We start from the raw sequence: 25347 nt of genomic DNA, 5'->3' as shown, positions 1-25347 counted from the left end.
ATTCTACTGAGGTGACAAATTATGACGCGTTCAGTGTATCGCAGCACCAAGCAACCATCTGAAGATTCCCGTCATATCAATTCTTAGATATGGTTGAAATTATTTAAAGCGCAGTGCGCAAAATAAACGCAACAATATTAATATTACTACGACGGATAACTTTAACAAAAAAAACTCAAAACAGCCCACTACCTATAATATGGGCCTTTTAAGATCATTGTCTCCCAAAACGTTATTAGTTATTGAGGTCATTAGAGACAACAATCTTAACGTCATTGGTCTCAGCGAAACCTGGCTCAAACCAGACACATTTTTGCGTTGAACGAGGCATCTACTCCTAACTATATTGTTCTCTATATAAATGACATTTGTAAAGTTACAAAAGATTTAAAGTTAGTATTATTTGCGGATGATACAACTGCGTTTTGTTCAGGAGATAACACACAGACGATAATACAAATAATAACAGAAGAAATGAACAAATTAAAAAGATGGTTTGACAAAAACAGACTATCTTTGAATCTCAGTAAAACTAAAATAATGCTATTTGGTAACAGTAGAGAGAAAGTCAAACACAAAAACAAATAGACGGAATAGAAATTGAAAGAGTAAATGAAACCAAAATTCTAGGTATAATGACTGATGATAAATTGAACTGGAAATCTCATGTAAAATATATACAACATAAAGTAGCAAAAAACACGTCAATAATGAATAAAGCAAAACATGTTCTAGACCAAAAATCACTTCATATTCTCTACTGGTCGCTAGTGTTACCATATCTGAGTTATTGTGTAGAAATATGGGGAAATAACTACAAAAGTACACTTCATTCATTAACGGTGTTACAAAAAAGATCAGTTAGAATAATACCGTACATAATGTTCGGGGATGTCCGATAATGGCTTTTTGCCGATATTGTCCAACTCTTTAAATACCGATACCGATATCCAGAGGTGGGGAGTAACGCGCTACATTTACTCCGTTACATCTACTTGAGTAACTTTTGGGATAAATTGTACTTCTAAGAGTAGTTTTAATGCAACATACTTTTACTTTTACTTGAGTATATTTATAGAGAAGAAACGCTACTTTTACTCCGCTACTTTTATCTACATTCAGCTCGCTACTAATTTTTATCGATCTGTTAATGCACGCTTTGTTTGTTTTGGTTTGTCAGACAGACCTTCATAGTGCCTGTGTTTCAACAAATACAGTCACTGGTGACGTTCACTCCGTTCCACCAATCAGATGCAGTCACTGGTGACGTTGGACCAATTAAACAGAGCCAGGGGTCACATGACCTGACTTAAACAAGTTGAAAAACTTATTCGGGTCTTACCATTTAGTGGTGAATTGTACGGAATATGTACTGTACTGTGCAATCTACTAATAAAAGTTCCAATCAATCAATCAAAAATGTGAAGGAAAAAAGACCTTTTTTTTATTTCAACCGTACTTCCCGTCAAAAGCCTAAAGACTGACTGCACAGTTCCTGTCTTCACAATAAAAGTGCCGCTCCATCGCGCCTGCGCTTTCAAAATAAGAGTCTCCGAAAGCCAGCGCAAACAAGCTAGCAAGCTACGGAGTTTTCCACCAATGTATTTCTTGTAAAGTGTATAAAAACGAATATGGAAGCTGGACAAATAAGATGCCAAAAACCAACCACTTTCATGTGGTATTGGACAGAAAGGAAGACTTTTTTTTCTCTTCCATTCGAAAATGTGGACGTTATCATCACTGTCTGATTCCAATCAATGCAAGTCATCAGAATCAGGTAATACACCAACTTATATTCTTGTCTTCATGAAAGAAAGGAATCTATATGTGTTAAACATGCATGTATATTCATTAAAACACCTTTAACATGTAAACAAAAACGGCAAAATAAATAAATATAAATCCGAGGGTCTCCGTTGTGGTATTTTAGGCTTCATAATGCGCCACACATTTTCAATGGGCGACAGGTCTGGACTACAAGCAGGCCAGTCTAGTACCCGCACTCTTTTACTATGAAGCCACGTTGATGTAACACGTGGCTTGGCATTGTCTTGCTGAAAAAAGCAGGGGCGTCCATGGTAACGTTGCTTGGATGGCAACATATGTTGCTCCAAAACCTGTATGTACCTTTCAGCATTAATGGCGCCTTCACAGATGTGTAAGTTACCCATGTCTTGGGCACTAATACACCCCCATACCATCACAGAAGCTGGCTTTTCAACTTTGCGCCTATAACAATCCAGATGGTTCTTTTCCTCTTTGGTCCGGAGGACACAACGTCCACAGTTTCCAAAAACAATTTGAAATGTGGACTCCTCAGACCACAGAACACTTTTCCACTTTGTATCAGTCCATCTTAGATGAGCTCAGGCCCAGCGAAGCCCGGCGTTTCTGGGTGTTGTTGATAAACGGTTTTCGCCTTGCATAGGAGAGTTTTAACTTGCACTTACAGATGTAGCGACCAACTGTAGTTACTGACAGTGGGTTTCTGAAGTGTTCCTGAGCCCATGTGGTGATATCCTTTACACACTGATGTCGCTTGTTGATGCAGTACAGCCTGAGGGATCGAAGGTCACGGGCTTAGCTGCTTACGTGCAGTGATTTCTCCAGATTCTCTGAACCCTTTGATGATATTACGGACCGTAGATGGTGAAATCCCTAAATTCCTTGCAATAGCTGGTTGAGAAAAGTTTTTCTTAAACTGTTCAACAACTTGCTCACGCATTTGTTGACAAAGTGGTGACCCTCGCCCCATCCTTGTTTGTTTTGTTTGCAAAAAAAAAAAATGTTTATCAGTTTGAACACCAAATATGTTGTCTTTGTGGCATATTCAACTGAATATGGGTTGAAAATGATTTGCAAATCATTGTATTCCGTTTATATTTACATCTAACACAATTTCCCAACTCATATGGAAACGAGGTTTGTACAATGAAAACCTTAACCTTACCCCTAACCTAAGTAATAAATATAAATAATTTGAGGTGCTTACTATGAGGTCTGTCGCACCGCTGCCTCTCTACCTGGCTGTTATCTACTGCCCCCCTGGGCCCTATTCGGACTTTATCAGTGAATTCTCAGAGTTCCTCGCTGATCGTGTGACGCACGCCGACAATATAATTATAATGGGGGAGTTTAATATCCATATGAATAACCCATCAGACCCTGCGTACGTGGCGCTCCAGACTATAATTGATAGCTGTGGTCTTACACAAATAATAAATAAACCCACGCATCGCAACGGTAATACGATAGATCTAGTGCTTGTCAGGGGTGTCACCACCTCCAAAGTTTATGATACTCCCATATACTCCCGAGGGGAAATTTCCGTAGCAAAGTCAGTGTACCTAGTTTTGTTCCAACATGTTTTTTCAAGCCAAACGACGCTAGTGTGCATGCGCCAACGCTGCTGTGACTCAGTTTCCAGGAAGTAAGCACTGTTGCCTAAAATGCATTACCAAATGACGGCTTTTCTATAATTATAAATTTAAAAGGTACTACTAACCGTCTGGAATTTTACCACGGTGTATCATTATACCGTTAACCGTTATATCCCTAAAACAGAATATCATGTCAGAGGAGGCAGACTTACCAAACACGGTCATTTCAGGGTCTTTCCTCATACGGCCCAATGAAGAATGTGGGTTGAGCCAGACTGCAGTAGAATGTAGGAGAAACTCTCCCATAGAGATTTCAGTGACCTGTGGGACACACACACATCTTTGGTCACCATGGTCAGCCATCCTGACAAACGTATTGTACTGATTTAAACTGTGGACATTTTGCATCTTGTTGAAATAATAAGTCTAGGTTGTAAAAGGTTCAGTTGAGAACTGGATATAGAGCAGCAGTGGTTGAGAGGGGATGAACACTATAATTTATTTATACTTATTTGTACGTCATAATGTGTGCTTTTTATCTGATACCCATTTAAGCGCAAGTATTATTTACCATTCCCTTTGAATTGCTATACCAACTAATTATTCTATCAATTTGTAGATGTATTCACTCCCCAAAGGCAAAAGAACAAAAGATGGCATAAACAGCACAAATAGCAGAGCTACCAACTTTATTTCTAAAAGAGGAACAGTCGTTCTTATTGGGGCAGTTTAAGATTTGTGCGCTAAATCAGTGTCTTTTGACTTGTAAAGTATGCACATACCTCTCGATCGTGGCTGGCCTGCTCGGCGACAAGTTGATCAAAGACGGAGCCGTAATCCTCGTAGATTTTTTGCATCTCATTGATGTGGCTGGCCACCTTTTCCATGGCCTTGAGCGCTTCTGCACGGTGATGAACAAAGGAAAGTATTAGCAAGGATCAAGTCTTTGACATAGCCCACAGGGGACATCATAATACTGAATGACTAGTGCAAATACTGTTTGCCTCCCTGTGTGTGTGCTTATATACTGTGTATATATTTTGGTGTAAGCCTACCTGTGATGTGCAAGTGTTCTTCGCTGTTGGCGTCAGTGAGAGAAACCAGCTCCCTGAGCAGCAGGGGGTACTTGAGAACTCTTTGCACTGGTTTAATCAGGTAGGACTCCAGGGTGGATGAGTGCTGCTTGGTGGAGTTCCTTGCGTCCAAGAATTCCTTAAAGGCTCGATCGGTCTTGGCTGCAAAACAAATACACTGAATTATTACCAATTAAGAGTGGGATTAAGTCATTTACAATACAGTACTGTCACAGCATTACACCCACAATGGCAACAATAGCACAATACAGCAATTGTGCTATAACAGATGCGTGGCAACTGAATACAGTATATATAACTCATAACCACAAATCAATTTTAAAATAATTTTATATTATAAAGGGTTTTGTTTTGTGTGCATTACACAAAAATATGAAAAACACTATCCATTTTATATACCACTAATTAGGGTCATGGGTAAGATGGAGCCTATCCCAGCAAACTTTGGGCAAGAGCTTGTTTACTCCCTGGACTGGGTCGCTAGCCAATCACAGGGCACACACATACACAAACAACCATTCACACTCACATATACAGTGTGGTTGACCAGTGCAGATTCATGGTGCAATAAGATACCTCCAGCAGGGCAGGGCGTAGTGTAGGCTTCTCCTTAACCTACATTGAACACTCAATTTGCTTTTTGCAGTGTTTTATTGGAAAGGCAAATTATTGCTTTTTACATTTGTCTGAATTCATAGTGGAAAAAGCGCTTTGTTTAGCAAAGAGAGTAATTTAAGTTATACTACAAGGCAAATCTTATGGCAAAGTGATGACCTTTTCGTTGAGCAGCGTGCTTGCATGATGCTGACTGTGGGGGGCCATTAAAGTATTAATTATAACACTCTCAGATGCAGACAGGCAGCCCAATCGACACCTCCCAGAGTAATTGGCAGGCAATTACCGAGTCGACAGATAAACAACGAAGCTAAAGCAACCCAAAGCCTGTGGCATGATGCGAAAAGGAAGGGAGTGATGAAGAAGGCCAAGATGGTCATCTAATTATGTATATAGACTTGACAAACACCCCCAGATTTACTGCATGTCCTTGAATCAGCTGGATGTGATCAGGCTGTGCTATTTCTGATGTTCTGTATCACGCAGAGTCACAACTACACTCTAAATGGCAACTACATACTTAGTCAGTTCCCTGTGCAAAGATGTGCAGTGCATAAGGAATAATGAACAGTCTGCATCAGGGGTCCTCTATTACTTTTCCCCAAGGGCCAGAATGTTTATCAGCAGAAACTAAAAGGGAGTGATGGGTCAAACAATACTGAAGCATCGATGCGTTATGACATCGGTGTTGGGTGGCATTCGGTGTTCCTCGGAGCTTCAATGTGTATGTCACTTTAAGACAAAAAAGCGTGACCAATAGAGCTGCTGTCAAAGCGCCAAACTGTGTTTAAAAGAAGTACTTTTCTCATTTTACAAGTGACAGCTTGTACTGGAGGAAGAGTGGTGCGCCGCGGTTGACATCGGTCTCCATCATCGATCTTAATTGAACTAAGAAAAAGGAAAAATCCCCAAGTGTGGGATTATTTTTGATTTTACAGGGCCAAATAAGGCAAATGCTATTCTTTTCAGGTTAATTTTTTACTATTTGATTCATTGACCAGAGTTGCGCATTTCATATTCCTTTCTGTATATAAAGTCGTGGTCAAAAAGTTTACATGCACTTGTAAAGAACATAATGTCATGGCTGTCTTGAGTTTCCAATAATTTCTACAAGTCTTATTTTTTTGTGATAGAGTGATTGGAGCACATATTTGTTTGTCACAAAAAAACATTCATGAAGTTTGGTTTTATGAATTTATTATGGGTCTACTAAAAATGTGACCAAATCTGCTGGGTCAAACATATACATACAGCAATGTTAATATTTGGTTACATGTCCCTTGGCAAGTTTCACTGCAATAAGGCGCTATTGGTAGCCATCCACAAGCTTCTGGTAGAATTTTTGACCACTCCTCTTGAAAAAATTGGTGCAGTTCAGCTAAATGTAGTTTTCTGACATGGACTTGTTTTTTCAGCATTGTCCACACGTTTAAGTCAGGACTTTGGGATGGCCATTCTAAAACCTTAATTCTAGCCTGATTTTAGTCATTCCTTTACCACTTTTGACGTGTGTTTGGGGCCATTGTCCTGTTAGAACACCCAACTGTGCCCAAGACCCAACCTCCGGGCTGATGATTTTAGGTTGTCCTGAAGAATTTGGAGGTAATCCTCATTTTTCATTGCCCCATTTACTCTCTGTAGAGCACCAGTTCCATTGGCAGCAAAACAGGCCCAGAGCATAACACTACCACCACCATGCTTGACGGTAGGGATTGGTGTTCCTGAAATTAAAGGCCTCACCTTTTCTCCTCCAAACATATTGCTGGGTATTGTGGCCAAACAGTGACATTTTTGTTTCATCTGACCACATAACTTTCCTCCAGAAGGTCTTATCTTTGTCCATGTGATGTCAGACGTGTGGACAATGCTAAGGAAACAAGTCCAAGTCAGAAAACCAACAAATTTAGCTGAACTGCACCAATTTTGTCAAGAGGAGTGGTCAAAAATTCAACCAGAAGCTTGTGGATGTCTACCAAGAGCGCCTTATTGCAGTGAAACTTGCCAAGGGACATGTAACGGAATATTAATATTGCTTTTGACGCAGCAGATTTGGTCACATTTTCAGTAGATCCATCATAAATTCATAAAAGAATCATACTTCATGAATGCTTTTTGTGACAAACAAGTATGTGCTCCAATCAGTCTATCACAAAAAAATAAAGAGTTGTAGAAATTATTTGAATCTCAAGACAGCCATGACCTTATGTTCTTTACAAGTGTATGTAAACTTTTGACCATGACTGTAAATATATATATATATATATATATATATATACATATATATATATATATATATATATATATACATACATACATACATACATACATACATATATCCATATATATATATATATATATATATATATATATATATATATATATATATCCATATATACCGGTATATATATATATATATATATATATAGGGATGATGTTTGATAAGAAATTATCGAGTTCGAGCCCATTATCGAATCCTCTTATCGAACCGATTCCTTATCGATTCTCTTATCGAATCCAGATAGGTTGTTGTATATGGAAAAAAACCACAATATTTGGTTTAACAAAAGCTCACTTTTATTTTATAAGAAAAAAATAAAATAAAAAAATAAATATTGACTGTTACCTAAGGACGATGTTTGATAAGAAATTATCAAGTTCGAGCCCATTATCGAATCCTCTTATCAAACCGATTTCTTATCGATTCTCTTATCGAATCCAGATAGGTTGTTGTATATGGAAAAAAACACAGTATTTGGTTTAACAAAAGCTCACTTTTATTTTATAAGAAAAAAATAAAAAAATATAAATAAATAAATATTGACTGTTACCCCCCTAAAAAAAAAAAAAAAAAAATATTGACTGTGGTTACCCAAAGTATATTAAGTGGGATTTTTCAGAAAAACAAATATATACAGTAACACAAAAACAACCTGTCTCTGTGATCACTATAGGTGTATAAATAATAATATAGTGTTAAATAAAATCAGTCCCTTGGGTACAAAACTGAAAATACAGCTCTTCAAAAAAGTGCACTTCTGCTGCTATTGGAACATACTAACTACACACACTATGACACTAAGAACACCACAGTCATCAATCAACAATTCTTCCCCCCTTACATGAGAGCGAAGCCTGGCAATAATTGCATATTGCCTGTTTTGCCCTCACTATACGTGTTGAGGTTATACAGCTTGGCAGACAGCTAACAAACAATCCAAAACAGATTAATCCATTTAGGCTCTTTATTATTGTTGATCTTGCTTTGTCTTTTCCTATCTTTACTTTTGTCTTGCACTGGACTGTTATTTTTATTTTTTTTAAACTGAAATACACACAATGACAAATGTATAAGCTATGTGATTCAATTAACATACTGAAATGTAATACACAATATGTAAATATTAGCGTCACACAAATATACAGTACTATCTTCAAACAAATACTTCTGAGTGTTGAAACTATTTCGATGGTGGAAATACACGATTGGCAGCCATTTTAAGTCCTCAAAACATCCATTGAAACAGTGCACAAAAATCGTTTTTCAATAAACATCTTAGTATCAAACTTAAACACTTTCCACCTTAATATTGAGTTACATAAACAAGTTAAACAGTTTACTTACAGACTTATCTTTTCCAAGGCTTGTAAGAGCTAACACAACTTGTCTCCTTCTCAATTGTCTCAACCAGGAAGTGCCCAAACTAATGACAAGTAGTATTTTCATATCGCCACAAGGTGTCAGTAAGAGTCTACAATCAAATGGGCATAACATTGCAGGTCCCACAGGGCATTTCATGTACGTGGAAAGGGATTCGTTCCCAGGGATTCGAATAAAGAACCAACTCTTTTTCTTTACTATAGTGGCCTCGATAACGGTAACCGGTTCTCAAAAAGGGATTTGAGTCCATGGAATCGGTTCTTTTCTTATCGAACAACCGGGAGAACCGATTTCGAACATCATCCCTATGTATATATATATATATATATATATATATATATATATATATATATATATATATATATATATATATATATACAAAACCCAACATCAGTGAAGTTGGCATGTTGTGTAATTCGTAAACAAAAACAGAATATAATGATTTGCAAATCCTTTTCAACGTTTATTCAATTGAATAAACATATTTAATGTTGGAACTGAGAAACTTAATTTTTTTTTTGCAAATAATCATTCATTTAGAATGTAATGGCAGCAACACATTGCAAAAAAGTTGGCACAGTGGCAGATTTACCACCGTGTTACGTGGCCTTTCCTTTTAACAACACTCAGTAAATGTTTGGGAACTGAGGAGACCAATTTTTGAAGCATTTCAGGTGGAATTATTTCCCATTCTTGCTTGATGTACAACATAAGTTCTTCAACAGTCTGGGGGTCTCCGTTGTGGTATTTTAAGCTCCGCACATTTTCAATGGGAGACAGGTCTGGACTACAGGCAGGCCAGTCTAGTACCCGCACTCTTTTACTAAGAAGCCACGTTGATGTAACACGTGGCTTGGCATTGTCTTGCTGAAATAAGGAGGGGCGTTGCTTGATGATAACGTTGCTTGGATGGAAACATATGTTGCTCCAAAACCTGTATGTACCCATCCATCCATCCATTTTCTACCGCTTAATCCCTTCGGGGTCGCGGGGGGTGCTGGAGCCTATCTCAGCTACAATCGGGCGGAAGGCGGTGTACACCCTGGACAAGTCGCCACCTCATCGCAGGGCCAACACAGATAGACAGACAACATTCACACTCACATTCACACACTAGGGCCAATTTAGTGTTGCCAATCAACCTATCCCCAGGTGCATGTCTTTGGAGGTGGGAGGAAGCCGGAGTACCCGGAGGGAACCCACGCAGTCACGGGGAGAACATGCAAACTCCACACAGAAAGATCCCGAGGCCGGGATTGAACTCACGACTACTCAGAACCTTCGTATTGTGAGGCAGACGCACTAACCCCTCTGTACCTTTCAGCATTAATGGTGCCTTCACAGATGTGTAAGTTACCCATGCCTTGGCGCTAATACACCCCCATACCATCACAGATGCTGGCTTTTGAACTTTGCGCCTATAACAATCCGGATGGTTCTTTTCCTCTTTGTTCCGGAGGACATGAAATCTACAGTTTCCAAAAACTATTTGAAATGTTGACTCGTCAGACCACAGAACACTTTTACACTTTGCATCAGTCCATCTTAGATGAGCTTAGGCCCAGTGAAGCCGGCGTCATTTCAGGGTGTTGTTGATAAATGGCTTTGGTTTTGCATAGTAGAGTTTTAACTTGTACTTACAGATATAGCGACCAACTGTAGTTACTGACAATGGTTTTCTGAAGTGTTCCTGAGCCCATGTGGCTATATCGTTTACACACTGATGTCGGCTTTTGATGCAGTACCGCCTGAGGGATTGAAGGTCACGGGCAGTTAATATTGGTTTTCAGCCATGCTGCTTACGTGCAGTGATTTCTACAGATTCTCTGAAACTTTTGATGATATTACGGACCGTAGATGGTGAAATCCCTAAATTCCTTGCAATAGCTGGTTGAGAAATGTTCTTAAACAATTTGCTCACGCATTTGTTCACAAAGTGGTGACCCTCGCCCTATCCTGGTTTGTGAATGACTGAGCATTTCATGGAAGCTGCTTTTATACCCAATCATGGCACCCACATGTTCTCAATTAGCCTGTTCACCTGTGGGATGTTCCAAATAAGTGTTTGATGAGCATTCCTCAACTTTTCCAGTGTTTTTGCCACTTGTGCCAGCTTTTTTGAAACATGTTGCAGGCATCAAATTACGAATGAGCTAATATTTGCAAAAAATAACAAAGTTTTCCAGTTCGAACGTTAAGTATCTTGTCTTTGCAGTCTATTCAATTGAATATAGGTTGAAAATTATTTGCAAATCATTGTATTCTGTTTTTATTTACCATTTATACAACATGCCAACGTCACTGGTTTTGGGTTTTGTCTATATATATATATATATATATATATATATATATATATATATATAGAGAGAGAGAGATATATATATATATACTGTGTGTGTATATATATATATATATATATATATATATATATATACATACACATACATACATATACATATATATATATATATATATATATACATATACATACTGTACAAGTACACACACAGACACACGCACACACACACACACACACACACACACACACACACACACGCACACACACACACACACAGACACAGACACACACACAAATGTAAATATTAGGGCTGGGCAATTATATGATCATGATCATTGATCACGATTAATGTGAGTTTGATCACAGTGATCAGCTGTTAGCATATTTCCTTAATCAAACATGGCGGAACTGACTGTCAGAAGTTACCGCAGTAGTAAACAGTAGGGAAGCTCGGTATAATCCTGCAAGGAACAATCCATCTTTAATCAGAATCAGAATCAGAATCAGCTTTATTGTCATTACGCAAGGTAACGAGATTGAGGACCGTGATCCTGTGTGTGTGTCTGTGAATGTGTGTGTGTGTGTCTGTGTACATTTGATTTTGTGAAAGTGTTTTTGTCCGTGTATGTGCGTGACCTCCCTTTCCACGGCGCAAAAGTCAGGCTCGTCACGACGTAATTAATGTTCAATCAGCGTTGTGCCTCGTCCCCCTCACATAGCTCGAAGGGCAACCGAGAAGAATAAAATAAAGAAACATGACTAACACTAGTATAGAAGTTGAAACAACATTTAAAAGGAGCAGCGGCTTTCGTGACACACTTTAGTTTCCCCTATCTGCTGCAGTTTACCAGTAATCCCGCCCTGAAGGCGTAATTGCAGGCACTCACAGGAGTCTTTTTTAGTCCCAAGTGGGAGAATAAACACCCACTAATTTAATCAGAAAAAGGCATTTTTATACCTAAATATTTTCAGACTTTTTGTTTGTGTTTGCAAAGATTCAACTCCTCTGATATAACAAGTACTAAAAAACTCTCCATACAGACTTTTGGTGTTCAAATCATTTCTGAGTTTGTGGGTAAATAAACATTTAGTTCTTGAAATAATCATTAAATGTGTTTTATGTGTTGGTACACATTATTTTACAGTACCTGAAATTCAAACTGCACTTTAATATAATTTATTCAATATATGCCACAAAATTTGAGTTTTAAAAACTCCACAAACTGGGTCACCACTTGTTTGCCAAAGCACTGGTGAGAAGCACTGATGTATACAAGTAATTAAAGAATACAATTTATAATTTACCATTTGAAAGTGTTGTTTAGTAATAGTTAGCTTAAAATAAAAGTCTTGTAATAGTCAGTACACCACTGATACTTTAACTGCAGAATGAAGTATGTGATGACAAGCAAAATAACAAAATAAATTTGAGAAGAAAAAAGTTGTCTTTCCTCACACAAAATGCACCGAAAAAGAAGCAAAACCGTGGCCCTAAGACCAGGTATGGAACATAGCGTGGGTTACATGTACTGTTACACCTCTAGTAAACACAAATATAGATATGAACAAAATAACAGTTGTCAGGTGTTAGCATATATTTCCTCGATCAAACATGGTGGAAATTTCTGTTACAAAATACTGCAAAAATAAACGGTAGGGATGCAACAGTGCTCGCTATAATCCTGCATAGGACAATCCGACTTAAATTTAGAAAAAAAATGGTGTTATTAATCAAGATCGGAAGACATGGCAAAAAATTATCACGATTAATTTTCTCATATCGCCCAGCCCGAGTGTGTATATATATACAGTATATATATATACACTGTATATATGTGTGTGTGTACACATGTATACACACACACACACACACACACACACGTGTATATATCTAAATGTATATATATATACATATATATATATATATACACATACATATATATATATATATATATATATACATACATATATACAGTATGTGTACATATATAAACATACATACATGTATATGTATGTAGGTATATACACAAATATATACATATATGCATACATTCATATATACATGCAAACATATACACACACATATATACATATATACACAAATGCATACACACATTCACACATTTACATATAAACATATATTTACATATATGCATTACAAATATACACATCTACACATATATACATACATATATATATATACATACATATATATATATATATATATATATATATATATACTGTATACTAGTATAAAAAATAACCGGTACAAAACGATAACTGATTTTAACTTTACAGGTATGGATACATCATTTGGCGAGCCTCTGGATCGATCTATATGTAGTATGGATCAGTCGATGTCCGGTTGGATAGTCATGAATCGGTTGATTGTAGATCTGATACAAAATATGGCTGCTCGAATCTTGCGAGACTTCTGTGATGATGTAATACGAGAGTACTGTTCTCGTTTGCGACGGATAACGACAGAGCAACATAGCAGACAGCACCAAAAAGTTTTTAGGCTTTTGACGGCAGATACGGCAGGAGAGTCTGTTGAAATAAAGTGTTTCTCGCCTTCCTGCAGATCTTTTTTCTCAATACTGAGCTCGCATGTCAATCAAGTTACGTCATAGTGAAGATTGATGATCAATAATTTTTAGGTTTATTTTTTTAATGCCTGGCTAGCTGACACACCCTTTGCGATCGACGTAATGGGCACCCCTGCTCTAACATTTAACAATGTAGAACAAAGAAAAATACAGCTAAACTAAGAAACTATAAACCTGTGCATATAATTTCATTTGCAGGTCAAATGTAACTTTTTTTTAATCCAGCAGAAGGCGAATGACCATTATGAAAAGTTGGTCAGTGGTCACAAACCTCTTTGAGCCTAATATGCCGTGTCAACTATACATATATATATATATATATATAATGATAAATGATAAATGGGTTGTACTTGTATAGCGCTTTTCTACCTTCAAGGTACTCAAAGCGCTTTGACACTACTTCCACATTTACCCATTCACACACACATTCACACACTGATGGAGGGAGCTGCCATGCAAGGCGCTAACCAGCACCCATCAGGAGCAAGGGTGAAGTGTCTTGCTCAGGACACAACGGACATGACGAGGTTGGTACTAGGTGGGGATTGAACCAGGGACCCTCAGGTCGCGCACGGCCACTCTTCCACTGCGCCACGCCGTCCCTTAAAATATAAATGAAAAGCTAACTGCTTATGGCCACTATAATTTTATTACTGTAGTATATTTGTTTATCCTGTGGTTACATAAGAAATGCGAGTCAACGTACGTCGGCCCTAGGAGTAGTAAAATCAGCTGTTCACTTGGAGGGTTTTTCCTGTGTAGATGCTGCCTTGTTTTATTATGTATTACTGCCTTTGCACATTTTACTTTTGTATGCACAATAAATCAACACAAAATCCGTACTTTGGAGCAATGTTGAAGGACTCTGATATTTGACTTGTTAGCTTCCCGTCCCAGGCGAGCGATGATGGTCGTGGTTGAGGAAAGAGTTGTTTGATGTTGGATGCAAGAAAATGTCTGATGCATTGCAACATCCATCCATGTTCTACCGCTTGTCCCTTTTGGGGTCGCGGGGGGTGCTGGAGCCTATCTCAGCTGCATTCGGGCGGTAGGTGGGGTACATCCCTTAATGCATTGTTGCAGCTCCATGATTTTTGTCTACGTCATCCCATACACGTTTGCGAGACGAGCGGTTGAAGTACGCTCGGGGGGTGTGGCTGTGGTGTCGAGAGCGGGCGTATTCAGGTGATAAAATGTGTGCCTGTTTGCGGGTCTGCTGAACACTCAACAGATGGGGGTGTCACTAATGTCATATTATTTTTATATATTTTTTTCTTATATTTTCGCGATGGACCGGTAGATCACGATCATCGGGTTGGCGACCACTGACCTACACAGTATCAGTGCAATGTCAATACAGTGTGAGTGTAAGGATAGGAATTGATAAGATTTTTACGGTTCCGATTCCCTTTTCAATTCTGCTTAACAATTTGTTTCTTTCATGGTTCTCGTGTCGATTCTTATTTGGATAAAAAAGAGAAACAACGGTGGGATTGCATAATTGCCTACAGTGAAGTCTCAAAAGGAATATATGTAGCATAGAAAAAAAACGATATAAAATAAAATATAAGAAATTAATATTCTTCTGTAAAATGTAATCATGTGCAAATTACACAAGAATGTAACATTTAGTAACATGTGATATTAACTTATTACATGCAAAGTGAGATATGTCACCTTTTATTGGTTATAATTTTAATGATTATGGCTTACAGTTTATGAAAACTGAATTGAAAATCTCAGAAAATGTAAGGTTTCAAAAACTGTAAAGCATGATGATCAAAATTATAACAAATAAAGACTTGACTTATCTTACTTTGCATGTAATGAATTAATATCACAGATTAGTTTCACATTTGAAGTTAATTGCTGACATGAATGGACTTTTACCACCATTTTGCGATCTGATGTCACTATGCATGTTGCGCAATGACGTCATCCCCACCCGGAAGAATCGTTTACGGAACCGTTTGAAAAAAAGGCAAGCGATTCCAAGAAATTGATAAACTGGGAATCGGTTTTCGATTCCGATCCCCAGTAGTGAGCGTGTCATATACTCAATGAGGCATTATTTACACATCACTACTAAAAGGCCCAAAAGATTTGTACAGCTTCAGTTTGTGTTCACGGCTTCACATGTTCCCACTTTCCTGTTATGCAATGTGCAGCTCTACATCTATGTGCAGAATTTGTACAGTTACTATTGAGGACCTTTGGTCTACATGAACACATTGCATACTGTTTGTAAACATATTTTAAAATCTAGAGGGTGGCTTTGATATCATACTTACTGTAAGCAACCAGTCATTCTCCTCGAGGTGATGCTGACCTATCACAGACCTGTACTGGTGTTATTTTTTATCATCCTACTAAATAGCTATCCTACAGAATGTAATTCTGACTCCTCCCTGTCCTCTTACTATAGTGGCAGAAGAAAACCCCTCTTATTTCTCACTGTCTTAGCCAGCATGATCTCCATCATCAATCATCTTCGAAATGTTCTTTCACACTGGGAAAGGTACATGGATATAAATGCATTTGGTTTAAATTTCCAAGGTTATTCAAATATTCAACCCTCATAGGTTTGAAAAATAAGTATTACTGTAGGACTGTTTAATAAGTGTGAATTGTAAAATAACAGTGGTCAAGCATCTTGCATCTCAAACAGGCTCCACCCTCCACCTTCATCTGCTGAGTGCAGTGAGGTGTGACTGATGCAACACAGGTGCAAGGATGCTGAGTTTGGCAGAGTGAATGGAGATTTGGGATTACAAAAGCACAAGTCACTGGCCACAACACTAGGTACACCCACCAAATAAATCAGATTTGATGCAAAAAGTGAAAAAAGTGTATCCATGAACCCTTACCTCACGGTTCAACATTAAAAATACAGCCACAAATATAACTGAAAACTTGCGAAAAAGCAGGGTTTTACTGTATTTTTAATATAGCTTGTGTATTTGTTTTCTTAAATTTATTGCTGGTGTACCTAATGCAATAATATACATTTCTGTTTAATGTGCATTTCCATGTGTATCAAATCAAGGGCACGCATGTATTTATGTATAGTACCTCTCTCCAGGACTTTCTGGACCTTGATGTGGTTAGCACAGAAGCCACTGTAGAGCTTGAAGTGGTCGGCGTAGTACAGAAAGGAGCCCCCAAGAGAAAACAGAAGCTTCTGGGGAGACAAATATAAAATGTGAGAGTTGCAGATGTAGAGCTGCACATTGCATAACAGAAAAGTGGAAACATGTGAAGCCGTGAACAGAATGTTCCAACCTCCTTCTCTTGGAAGATGATTCAAATGTATGTCCTCTCCCTCTCCCTTAACCTCTTGAGTACAGTAGCTCTCAGCTCTTCACATTCTAACCAGTGAACCAACATCTCGATCAATAGACCCCACACCTTGTCATGTCAAGCCAATAAATCAGCCGGCAAGCCTCCTGCCACAGCGCCTCAATTATTTATCAACCTCAAGCTCTCAGTGTTGACACCTTTGTTTGCAGAAAAGGCTAAATATAAATAGTACTAAGTGAGATCTAACTGTATCGTCCATTTGTTCAATATGAGTGTGTCTAACCTTGAACTGGGAAGGTGTCTCGAGGGTGCTGAAGTCAGGGGAGGAGGCAATCTTCTCTTCTAGTGTCTGCAGAAAGACCCTCTGGAAGTCTAACATCTCTGGCAAACTCCCAAACAGACTCTCCATCTGAGGATGAGAGAGCAAAGGACCAGTAGGTCAGGAACAAAAAATGTGGTTAAAGTGATGGGACAGAGTGAGCGCCTGTGAGGTGGAGAGGGGGCCTGGATAGCTTGTAATTCATAACAGTGAAACAGACAGGCACCCCAGAGTGTTGTAAAACCTCCACTCTGATGGCTTTATCACTTATAAAGGCACTTAGGAACAAGGTATGGCTCTGCTATAAATGTTACACACACACAAACACACATTCTTTAACAGGCCCCGTCCCGTCTCTAACGCACGCACACTCAGATTCAGTGCTTCTCTTCATTAAAAGCAATTCAAGGGATAACGCGACCTCGTCCATTGTGCATCTGGACATGTCTGACTGTCCCATAATGTTCATTTAATTAGCCCCAGTGTAGGTGGTCTATCAACTAGGGTGTGTTGAAAGAACCACTCTGGGTTTGAGGTCAAGTTTAGCACAATAGTTTGCAGTCTTGGAAGCAGCAATAATAACCTTCTGTAGGAATACTATAATTGTAAGTAGTCATGAAAATATGCAATGACAAGAATGTCATCAATGTATATAAACAACAATTACACTTTTGTTATTGTTGGCAGCTATGGAATGGCAACAAAGGCTGATATTACATATGTGAATATATATATATGTATATATGTATGTGTGCATTAGGGTTGTACAGTATACCGGTACTGCTAAAGTATCTCGGTACTAATCAATTGAAATCGGTACTATACCACCTTTGAAAAGTACTGATACAGTTCTTGCATCTGAATGCCGCTGTGCGCCGTTGACTACAGAGCCGAGGCGCATGATGTTGAGTGTGTCAAAACGCACGCACACAGTGCATACAAGCAATAACATCTTAGAGGGAAAAAATGGCAAAAAACTACATATCTACTGGTTAATAAAGAGGGTGCGTAAAACGCAATATGGAGGTATTTGGGCTTCAAAACTAACAATAAAGGTGACGCTTTAAAAAAGCATGCGCCGCTCTGCAATGGTTGCTTTACACCTCTCCTGCTTGTCGACTCCCAGGTCGAGAAGCGCAGGGGAGACGTTACCTACAGGGCCGATATTTTGTCGGGGATAACACCCTTCACTTCACAATGGGTCTGTAAGGCTCCGCTCTTTAGTCAGAATGACGAGGCCGTCGATTAGTTACAACTTTTTTTTTTTATTTCCACAGGGCACAATCCACACTCCCACTATGCTATTAACACTCATGCACATGCTACCGCTACCTCTCCTCACTTGCCCACTCACTTACTCACATCACTCACCCCACGTACTGCCATTCTTAAAGGAGCACACACACACATACGCTACTCTCACTGCTTTAAAACACGCCTTGCCAAAAGTGGCGGTTAGTATTACCAACTTTGCTTCAAACTTAGGTAAACATTTAAATAATAAGCATTCAGATCTGCACAAGGAGTTATAAAAACTGAAAGGTAATATTGTAGTTGTTACACCTAAATGGTAAATTGTAAAATGGGTTATACTTGTATAGCGCTTTTCTACCTTCAAGGTACTCAAAGCGCTTTGACACTATTTCCACATTCACACACTGAAGGCGGGAGCTGCCATGCAAGGCCCTAACCACGACCCATCAGGAGCAAGGGTGAAGTATCTTGCTCAAGGACACAACGGACGTGATTAGGTTGGTAGAAGCTGGGGATCAAACCAGGAACCCTCAGGTTGCTGGCACGGCCACTCATCCAACTGCGCCACGCCGTCCCCGACACCTGTCCTGCTGTTTGGTCCGGTGCAGACCGTTGTCGAGGAGCACAGGGCGATGCCATTTCAATGCCTTTTAATTTATATTTTAACCTTGTAAAATTGTTCTTTGACTGTGAGTGTTTAATGTCGTATAAGATATTCTGTTAAAATAAAGCCAATATTGAAATTTTTCGTAGTTTCCTTTATTTGGAAAAGTATCAAAAAGTATCTACCTGTATATACATTTTTGTACCAAATTATTGGTATCGGGACAACCCTAGTGTGTGTGTATATACAAACCCTGTTTCCATATGAGTTGGGAAATTGTGTTAGATGTAAATATAAACGGAATACAATGATTTGCAAATCATTTTCAACCCATATTCAGTTGAATATGCTACAAAGACAACAAAGAATTCCACCTGGGAAGCTTAAAAAATGTGTCTCCTCAGTTCCCAAATGTTTACTGAGTGTTGTTAAAAGTAAAGGCCATGTAACACAGTGGTGAACATGCCCTTTCCCAACTACTTTGGCACGTGTTGCAGCCATGAAATTCTAAGTTAATTATTATTTGCAAAAAAAAAATAAAGTTTATGAGTTTGAACATCAAATATCTTGTCTTTGTGGTGCATTCAATTGAATATGGGTTGAAAAGGATTTGCAAATCATTGTATTCCGTTTATATTTACATCTAACAATTTCCCAACTCGTATGGAAACGGGGTTTGTATATATATATATATATATATATATATATGTATATATATATATATATATATATATATACACACAGTATACATATGTGCGTGTGTGTATACAGTGTATATATGTATGTATGTATGTATGTGTGTGTGTGTGTGTGTGTGTGTGTGTGTGTGTGTGTGTGTGTGTGTGTGTGTGTGTGTGTATGTGTGTGTGTGTGTGTGTGTGTATAGACGAGACGTCGCCTTCAACCTAGCAATTCACCTTTTTTGGTCAATAAACTAGTTGGGCTTTGGCATGTGCCCTCAATTATTCCTCCCTAGTATCAGGACTGAATTCATAGGACATATACATAATTTATGTCTAAATAAACTAACCATTCCATGTAATCAACTAAGTGTAAATCTAATTTCTCCTTAGGGGAACAATTAAAGGTGTTTTTCTTCCTAGAGGTGAGTTGAAAAGGTGGCCTTCACAGGCATGTCCCTCTGGGAAGGTCATGGAGTGGGTATGCTAATTTGTCCTTCAGGCACTTACAGTTGTAACGAGAAAGACATGGCCTGACAGGGTTCATCTACATCACCGCAGGGTAATAAGCACTCCATGAGTTTCATGTCTCATTTCGCCTCAACACCTGCCAGGACATCCCTTTACTCTCACCATATTCGCTAAAGCCCTCCAATGCCAACAACACGTTTTTGCTGCCTACCTCATCCAGCGTGAGGAAGATTTCATTTTGCAAGGGTATCAGGTAGATCTCGAACAAGCATGCCAGGTCCTGCACAGAAAAGTCAAGAAAAAAAGTTAGTAGAGAGAATAAATATTCCCAGTTGACTTGACTTGGAGGCTCCTTCATTTTCACATCAAAAAATGTTTACATTTTATGAACCCAAGCTTCTATCTCTCTTCTCATGCCCCTGCCTTAATTTGGTTGGAGCTTGTGTTGGTATCTGTGGAGATATTCTCATTAGTTTGGATTTATGAGCTTCCTTCTCCTCTTCCCCTGCTGTTGAAGCTACATGAGGCAATATACAGTAGCACGCAGCCTATGGTGCAAAGATTCCAGCTAACTGAACGCTAGAAATGCAATCACCTCAGTTCCGAAATCAGGCTGAGGAGGAGGGATGCACCAGGGACAGGACTTAATGGAAAATGAGGAGACAAGAGAATTCAGAGAAAGCTGTCGGGCATTATAAGCATTGCTGAGACAAGCAGCTCATGAGTGTGGTTGCTAAACGTGTGTCACAGACAAAAAGGTCATGCGAGGTAAGAAAAAATTATAGGGTGGGAGGAAGATGAGTACGGCTTGACAAGGGCACGGGTAGGCGTTGCTCTACTATATGTAATGACACATCTTATATACAATACTGCAACTTGCATTCACAGTATATCAAAGGCAAATTTTTTAAGGCCATTTATTCACTTGATTGGCTGTTACTAGTGATGTCAGATACCACTAATAATAATAATCACCTTCACATAAGACTTCTCTGTGTCCACGAGCTCCTGGATGACCTTGCATAACTTCTCAGTGGCACTCATTTGCTTTGGGCAGGGCCTAGCAAGAGTGTCGTCACCGATAGAGCCGAGCCTTGACTCTCCACCTTGCCTCATGGGCAGTTCTTTGTTGTCTGACATTGGGCCACCAGTGGTTGAACTATCTCCCTCCTGGAAGGACTGGTAGAGATTGCACACAGTGTCCACACTCTGTAGGGGGAAACATATAGTAGTATTTAATGATGACTAGTGGTATACTGCATGTATACAGTCAAGCGTGTGAAAACAAACACACTTGAGACAAGCTTAGGGTGTAACTGTACGATACAAGGAGGTTCAATACAAAAGCTGTATCAAAAATACAATAAATTATCAGCAAGATCTCATTCCCCGGATGTGAAGTTTGAAATAAAGAGGTCTACACTGTCCAAGGTCAGTGAATCTACCTATTCACTATATATATTAGTTTAGCATGAAACACTTATGACTGTAAATGAAATATACAACAGTATATCCACATTGATATTTCTATAGCATAACAATATGATTTTAAATCTATAATCAACAGTTATGCAGCTTTGTAGCACATCAATTCCTGAGAATTGTATTAGTCTATTATTAACTTGCAGCTATTTGTTGTAATAGGAACAGAATTAGAATATCATTCTCCATATAATCCTTACAAGGATAATTCACTGTTAATATGGTTGAATATAATTATGCATGACTTAATATTAGACTGTACTGCAAGAGGTATAGTCTTTAAAATCTGGTATCAGAAGCACAGTGGCAGGTCCTGTCTGCTATAAGTAAAAGTTTTAATTTGCAAGCAACTAGCAGAAAATGTGTTTATCACAGTCTCTCGTTTTGTTCCTTGAAACCTAGGGAAAATAATTATAACTAAATTACACAGTAGCTGGCACTGCTGTGCCATTATGCAGCTTGCATTTCAAGGGTTTTGTCATTTTTGAATATACTTTATCAAACTCAAAATCTTAATTTCTTAGAAGAAAGCAAAACACTTCATCATTAGTACCAGGCTTGACTGCAGCATTGCCAACAATGATGGTCTTACTGCCAGCCAAAAATAGCATTAGCAATGAGCAGTCACAATGCAGAACACATTCTAAGCACATCCTATACCAGAAAGAGATTCCCACGGTGAGACCTCTTTCAATCCCCACATAACAAAAGTGACAATCTCAAGGTTCCAGTCTGCTGCACAAGACAGGAGTGTAATGGCCAGCATACTCAGGCTCAGCACTCTTTGCCTTCCTGTGTGTATGTGCAGATATTTCAAATATTGTATATGTAAGCGTTCAGGTGCATTCAGTTCACTGCTGAAGACTGCACAGTCACACACACAGACTGACACTGCAGACGTAACGCAACACAACCACCTTTCAATCCTTACCCAATAACCCCTTAGACAAGTCAATTAACGGATCTGCGCTCTGCACTCATCATCTGAGGCATTGCAGTATGGCCACGCCAGAGATGTCTAAAAGGGGAACTGGATTATTTTGTTTAAATTATCATTCACAGTCCTTATGTGAGACAAGAACACATTCAATTTATCCTGCATTCTAAATTGTAAAATACAGCTAGTACTAGACAGCCCTCTAAAAAACATCCAAAATCCAAAAGTATTAGCGACATTGTTATTATAAGAGCTAAAACCGAGGAACTACTTTTAGTAACGAGGCGCCTTAATCCCAGAAGTGTAACATAGCTGCTGCAGCTCTTGACCTAAATTAAATTTCAATCCGAAGACATCGCTAGGAATATGTGACAAAATGCTCGTTTGCTCCCCGCATTTTCTTTCCTGAGGAGTGAGGATTATGCTGAATACATCATCTAAACGTAGAAGGACGTCTTGAGCTGAAAGATTAAAATAAATATATAAAGATATAATTAATGAAAAATAAAAATATCCCATCAGTCGAAAGCTCATTCAGAGCAGACATTGTATAGTAAGCCATTGTTTTATTATGTTTGTATTTTGTATTTCTTGTTTAGCACTACATGATGCTTAGTGTTTCACAAAAGCTGGTTCTGCTTAGCACGAAGCTTCTAAAACTTGTAGCTCATACCCTGTATATTTAGGCTAAAAAATATAAGGTTCTGAATATAAATTTTTCCCAAAGTAGTCGTCGCTGGCTCTCATTAAGTCTGCCATGATTATTGGTTATTGTTTAAGGAAATAGTGAATGTTGCGATGCGCTTTGTAAAATCCGTGCGCCCAAAAATAAAAGTTCAGGCAAGCTTAAAATTACCAAAATACGTAAATATTACATGTTATCATTAAATGTCGAGATTACGAAATAATTACGTACTTGTAGCATGTATATAACATGTGGGAGGTTTTGGGGGTTTTAGAGGGCTTTATAGGCAGATTATATCAAACTACGATTACCTGCATTGTTAGTCGACTCAAATAGGGATAGCTAACTTCTTGTCTCAAATAGGGATTGCAAATGCTAGGCAAACAAAAAAGGTGCAGTTCCCCTTTAAAAATGGTTGTTGCTGTTCAAGGGACATGATTTAAAGAAGTCTCAGGTCCAAAGCCATGACAAGTTGTTCCAAGGACAAGACAAGACAAGACATCCATCCATTTTCTACCGCTTGTCCCTTTCGGGATCGCGGGGTTGCTGGAGCCTATCTCAGCTGCATTCGGGCGGAAGGCGGCGTACACCCTGGACAAGTCGCCACCTCATCGCAGGGCCAACACAGATAGACAGTTTAGCTTTAATTGCTGTGAGACGGCATCATTAGATTGAACGGTGCTGGCGAGCATTGCCGCTTGTCGAGAGGAGATGTTTCACGTCCGTGTTTACATTTCAGGTGAGTGCATTACTGACATAAAATATAGATTGTTACTCGAACTGCTTTAATAAAATAGAATAATAGCTCAGTCGGAAAAAAAGACGGTAGCAAGGAATTCTACAGTCACTTTAATCGAAGAATTTCGTGAAAATATGTCAAGTCTTTTCTCATACCAATCACACACGGGTGGTTAATAAAATAAATTATCGCATTATCAAATATGAATGAAGATTAATCAAGCCAGGTTAAGGCTTAACCCGGAAGACGTGCCCTTTTGTTACACAGTCTGTGATTGCGAGTAGGGGCGGCCCATTTTGCTTCAAAACAGAACTTTGGATAAAACTAAGGTCACTTGTTAGTATTGCAGCAACAAATCTTCTTATCATCGGCGCACATCAAGTTTAAAATACCATCTTAAAGTGAATATGCCCCCAACAGTGTTGCCAATCCTCTTGGCCACTTTTTTTGTAAACAGCTACTAGTGACAAATCTAGTGACTTTTCCCTGTGATATTGGAAACTATTTTGTGTCTTGGAGACTCTGAGGTGAAAGGAAGCAGCAGTCACCGTCCTCAGCGAGCAGTGGCGGTGCAAACAAGTTTGTTTGTTAAAACAACTGTTTAAACTAAAGAAGAGTAAATGGTGCACTATTTTAAGTTGTTTGAGTGCGTTTACTACATTATTGATTAGTAACTGTACCTTGTTTGCAACATTATTGCAAACTGCAAAGACTGTCAAAATGTGCACTTAAGTTTTACTATATACTTATTTTCACCAAGTTTTGAGCAAATCAATGACTTGCAGTGTAGTAAAACATTTCAAAAATGATCCAATGTGACATTCTAACTATTAAATTGCATTTGTATCCAAATAATGGGGTATTTTCTTCAGCATATTTTTTTAAGCAGGCAAATAATAACCTGTGATTAATCATCATTACAGATTTATAATGTGATTAATCTCTTGACAGCTTTAATGTGTATATATATGTGTGTATATATGTACACATACGTATATATATGTATACATATACATATATATATATATATATATATATATTATATATACATATGTATATTTGTATAACACACACACACACACACACACACACACACACACACACACACACACACACACACACACACACACACACACACACACACACACACACACACACATTTATGTAACAATCTGCTTCTGCTGGAAAAGCTGCTGTAGCCTCACACTGTACCATACACAA

The 25347-nt window shown here is 38.5% G+C and overlaps 1 protein-coding gene across 4 annotated transcripts in view; it reads right to left on the bottom strand.

Annotated features, from left to right (window-relative positions):
- Positions 1-25347, bottom strand: part of LOC133611635 (rho guanine nucleotide exchange factor TIAM2-like) — a 178375-nt gene that overhangs the window by 15837 nt on the left and 137191 nt on the right. For all 4 annotated transcript variants that reach the window (XM_061968605.2, XM_061968606.2, XM_061968609.2 and 1 more), the window contains exons 16-22: positions 21259-21492; positions 20495-20563; positions 17239-17364; positions 16728-16836; positions 4436-4615; positions 4163-4281; positions 3593-3701 (exon numbers count right to left, since the gene is read on the bottom strand). In XM_061968605.2, coding sequence (XP_061824589.1) covers positions 3593-3701; positions 4163-4281; positions 4436-4615; positions 16728-16836; positions 17239-17364; positions 20495-20563; positions 21259-21492 — 946 coding nt within the window. The remainder of the gene's footprint in view (positions 1-3592; positions 3702-4162; positions 4282-4435; positions 4616-16727; positions 16837-17238; positions 17365-20494; positions 20564-21258; positions 21493-25347) is intronic.

The sequence above is a fragment of the Nerophis lumbriciformis genome, linkage group LG08, assembly GCF_033978685.3.
Source record: "Nerophis lumbriciformis linkage group LG08, RoL_Nlum_v2.1, whole genome shotgun sequence".
NCBI classification, from domain to species: Eukaryota; Metazoa; Chordata; class Actinopteri; order Syngnathiformes; family Syngnathidae; genus Nerophis; species Nerophis lumbriciformis.
The sequence above is the reverse complement of the archived record's forward strand: the minus strand, read 5'-3'. Positions and strand labels throughout refer to the sequence as shown.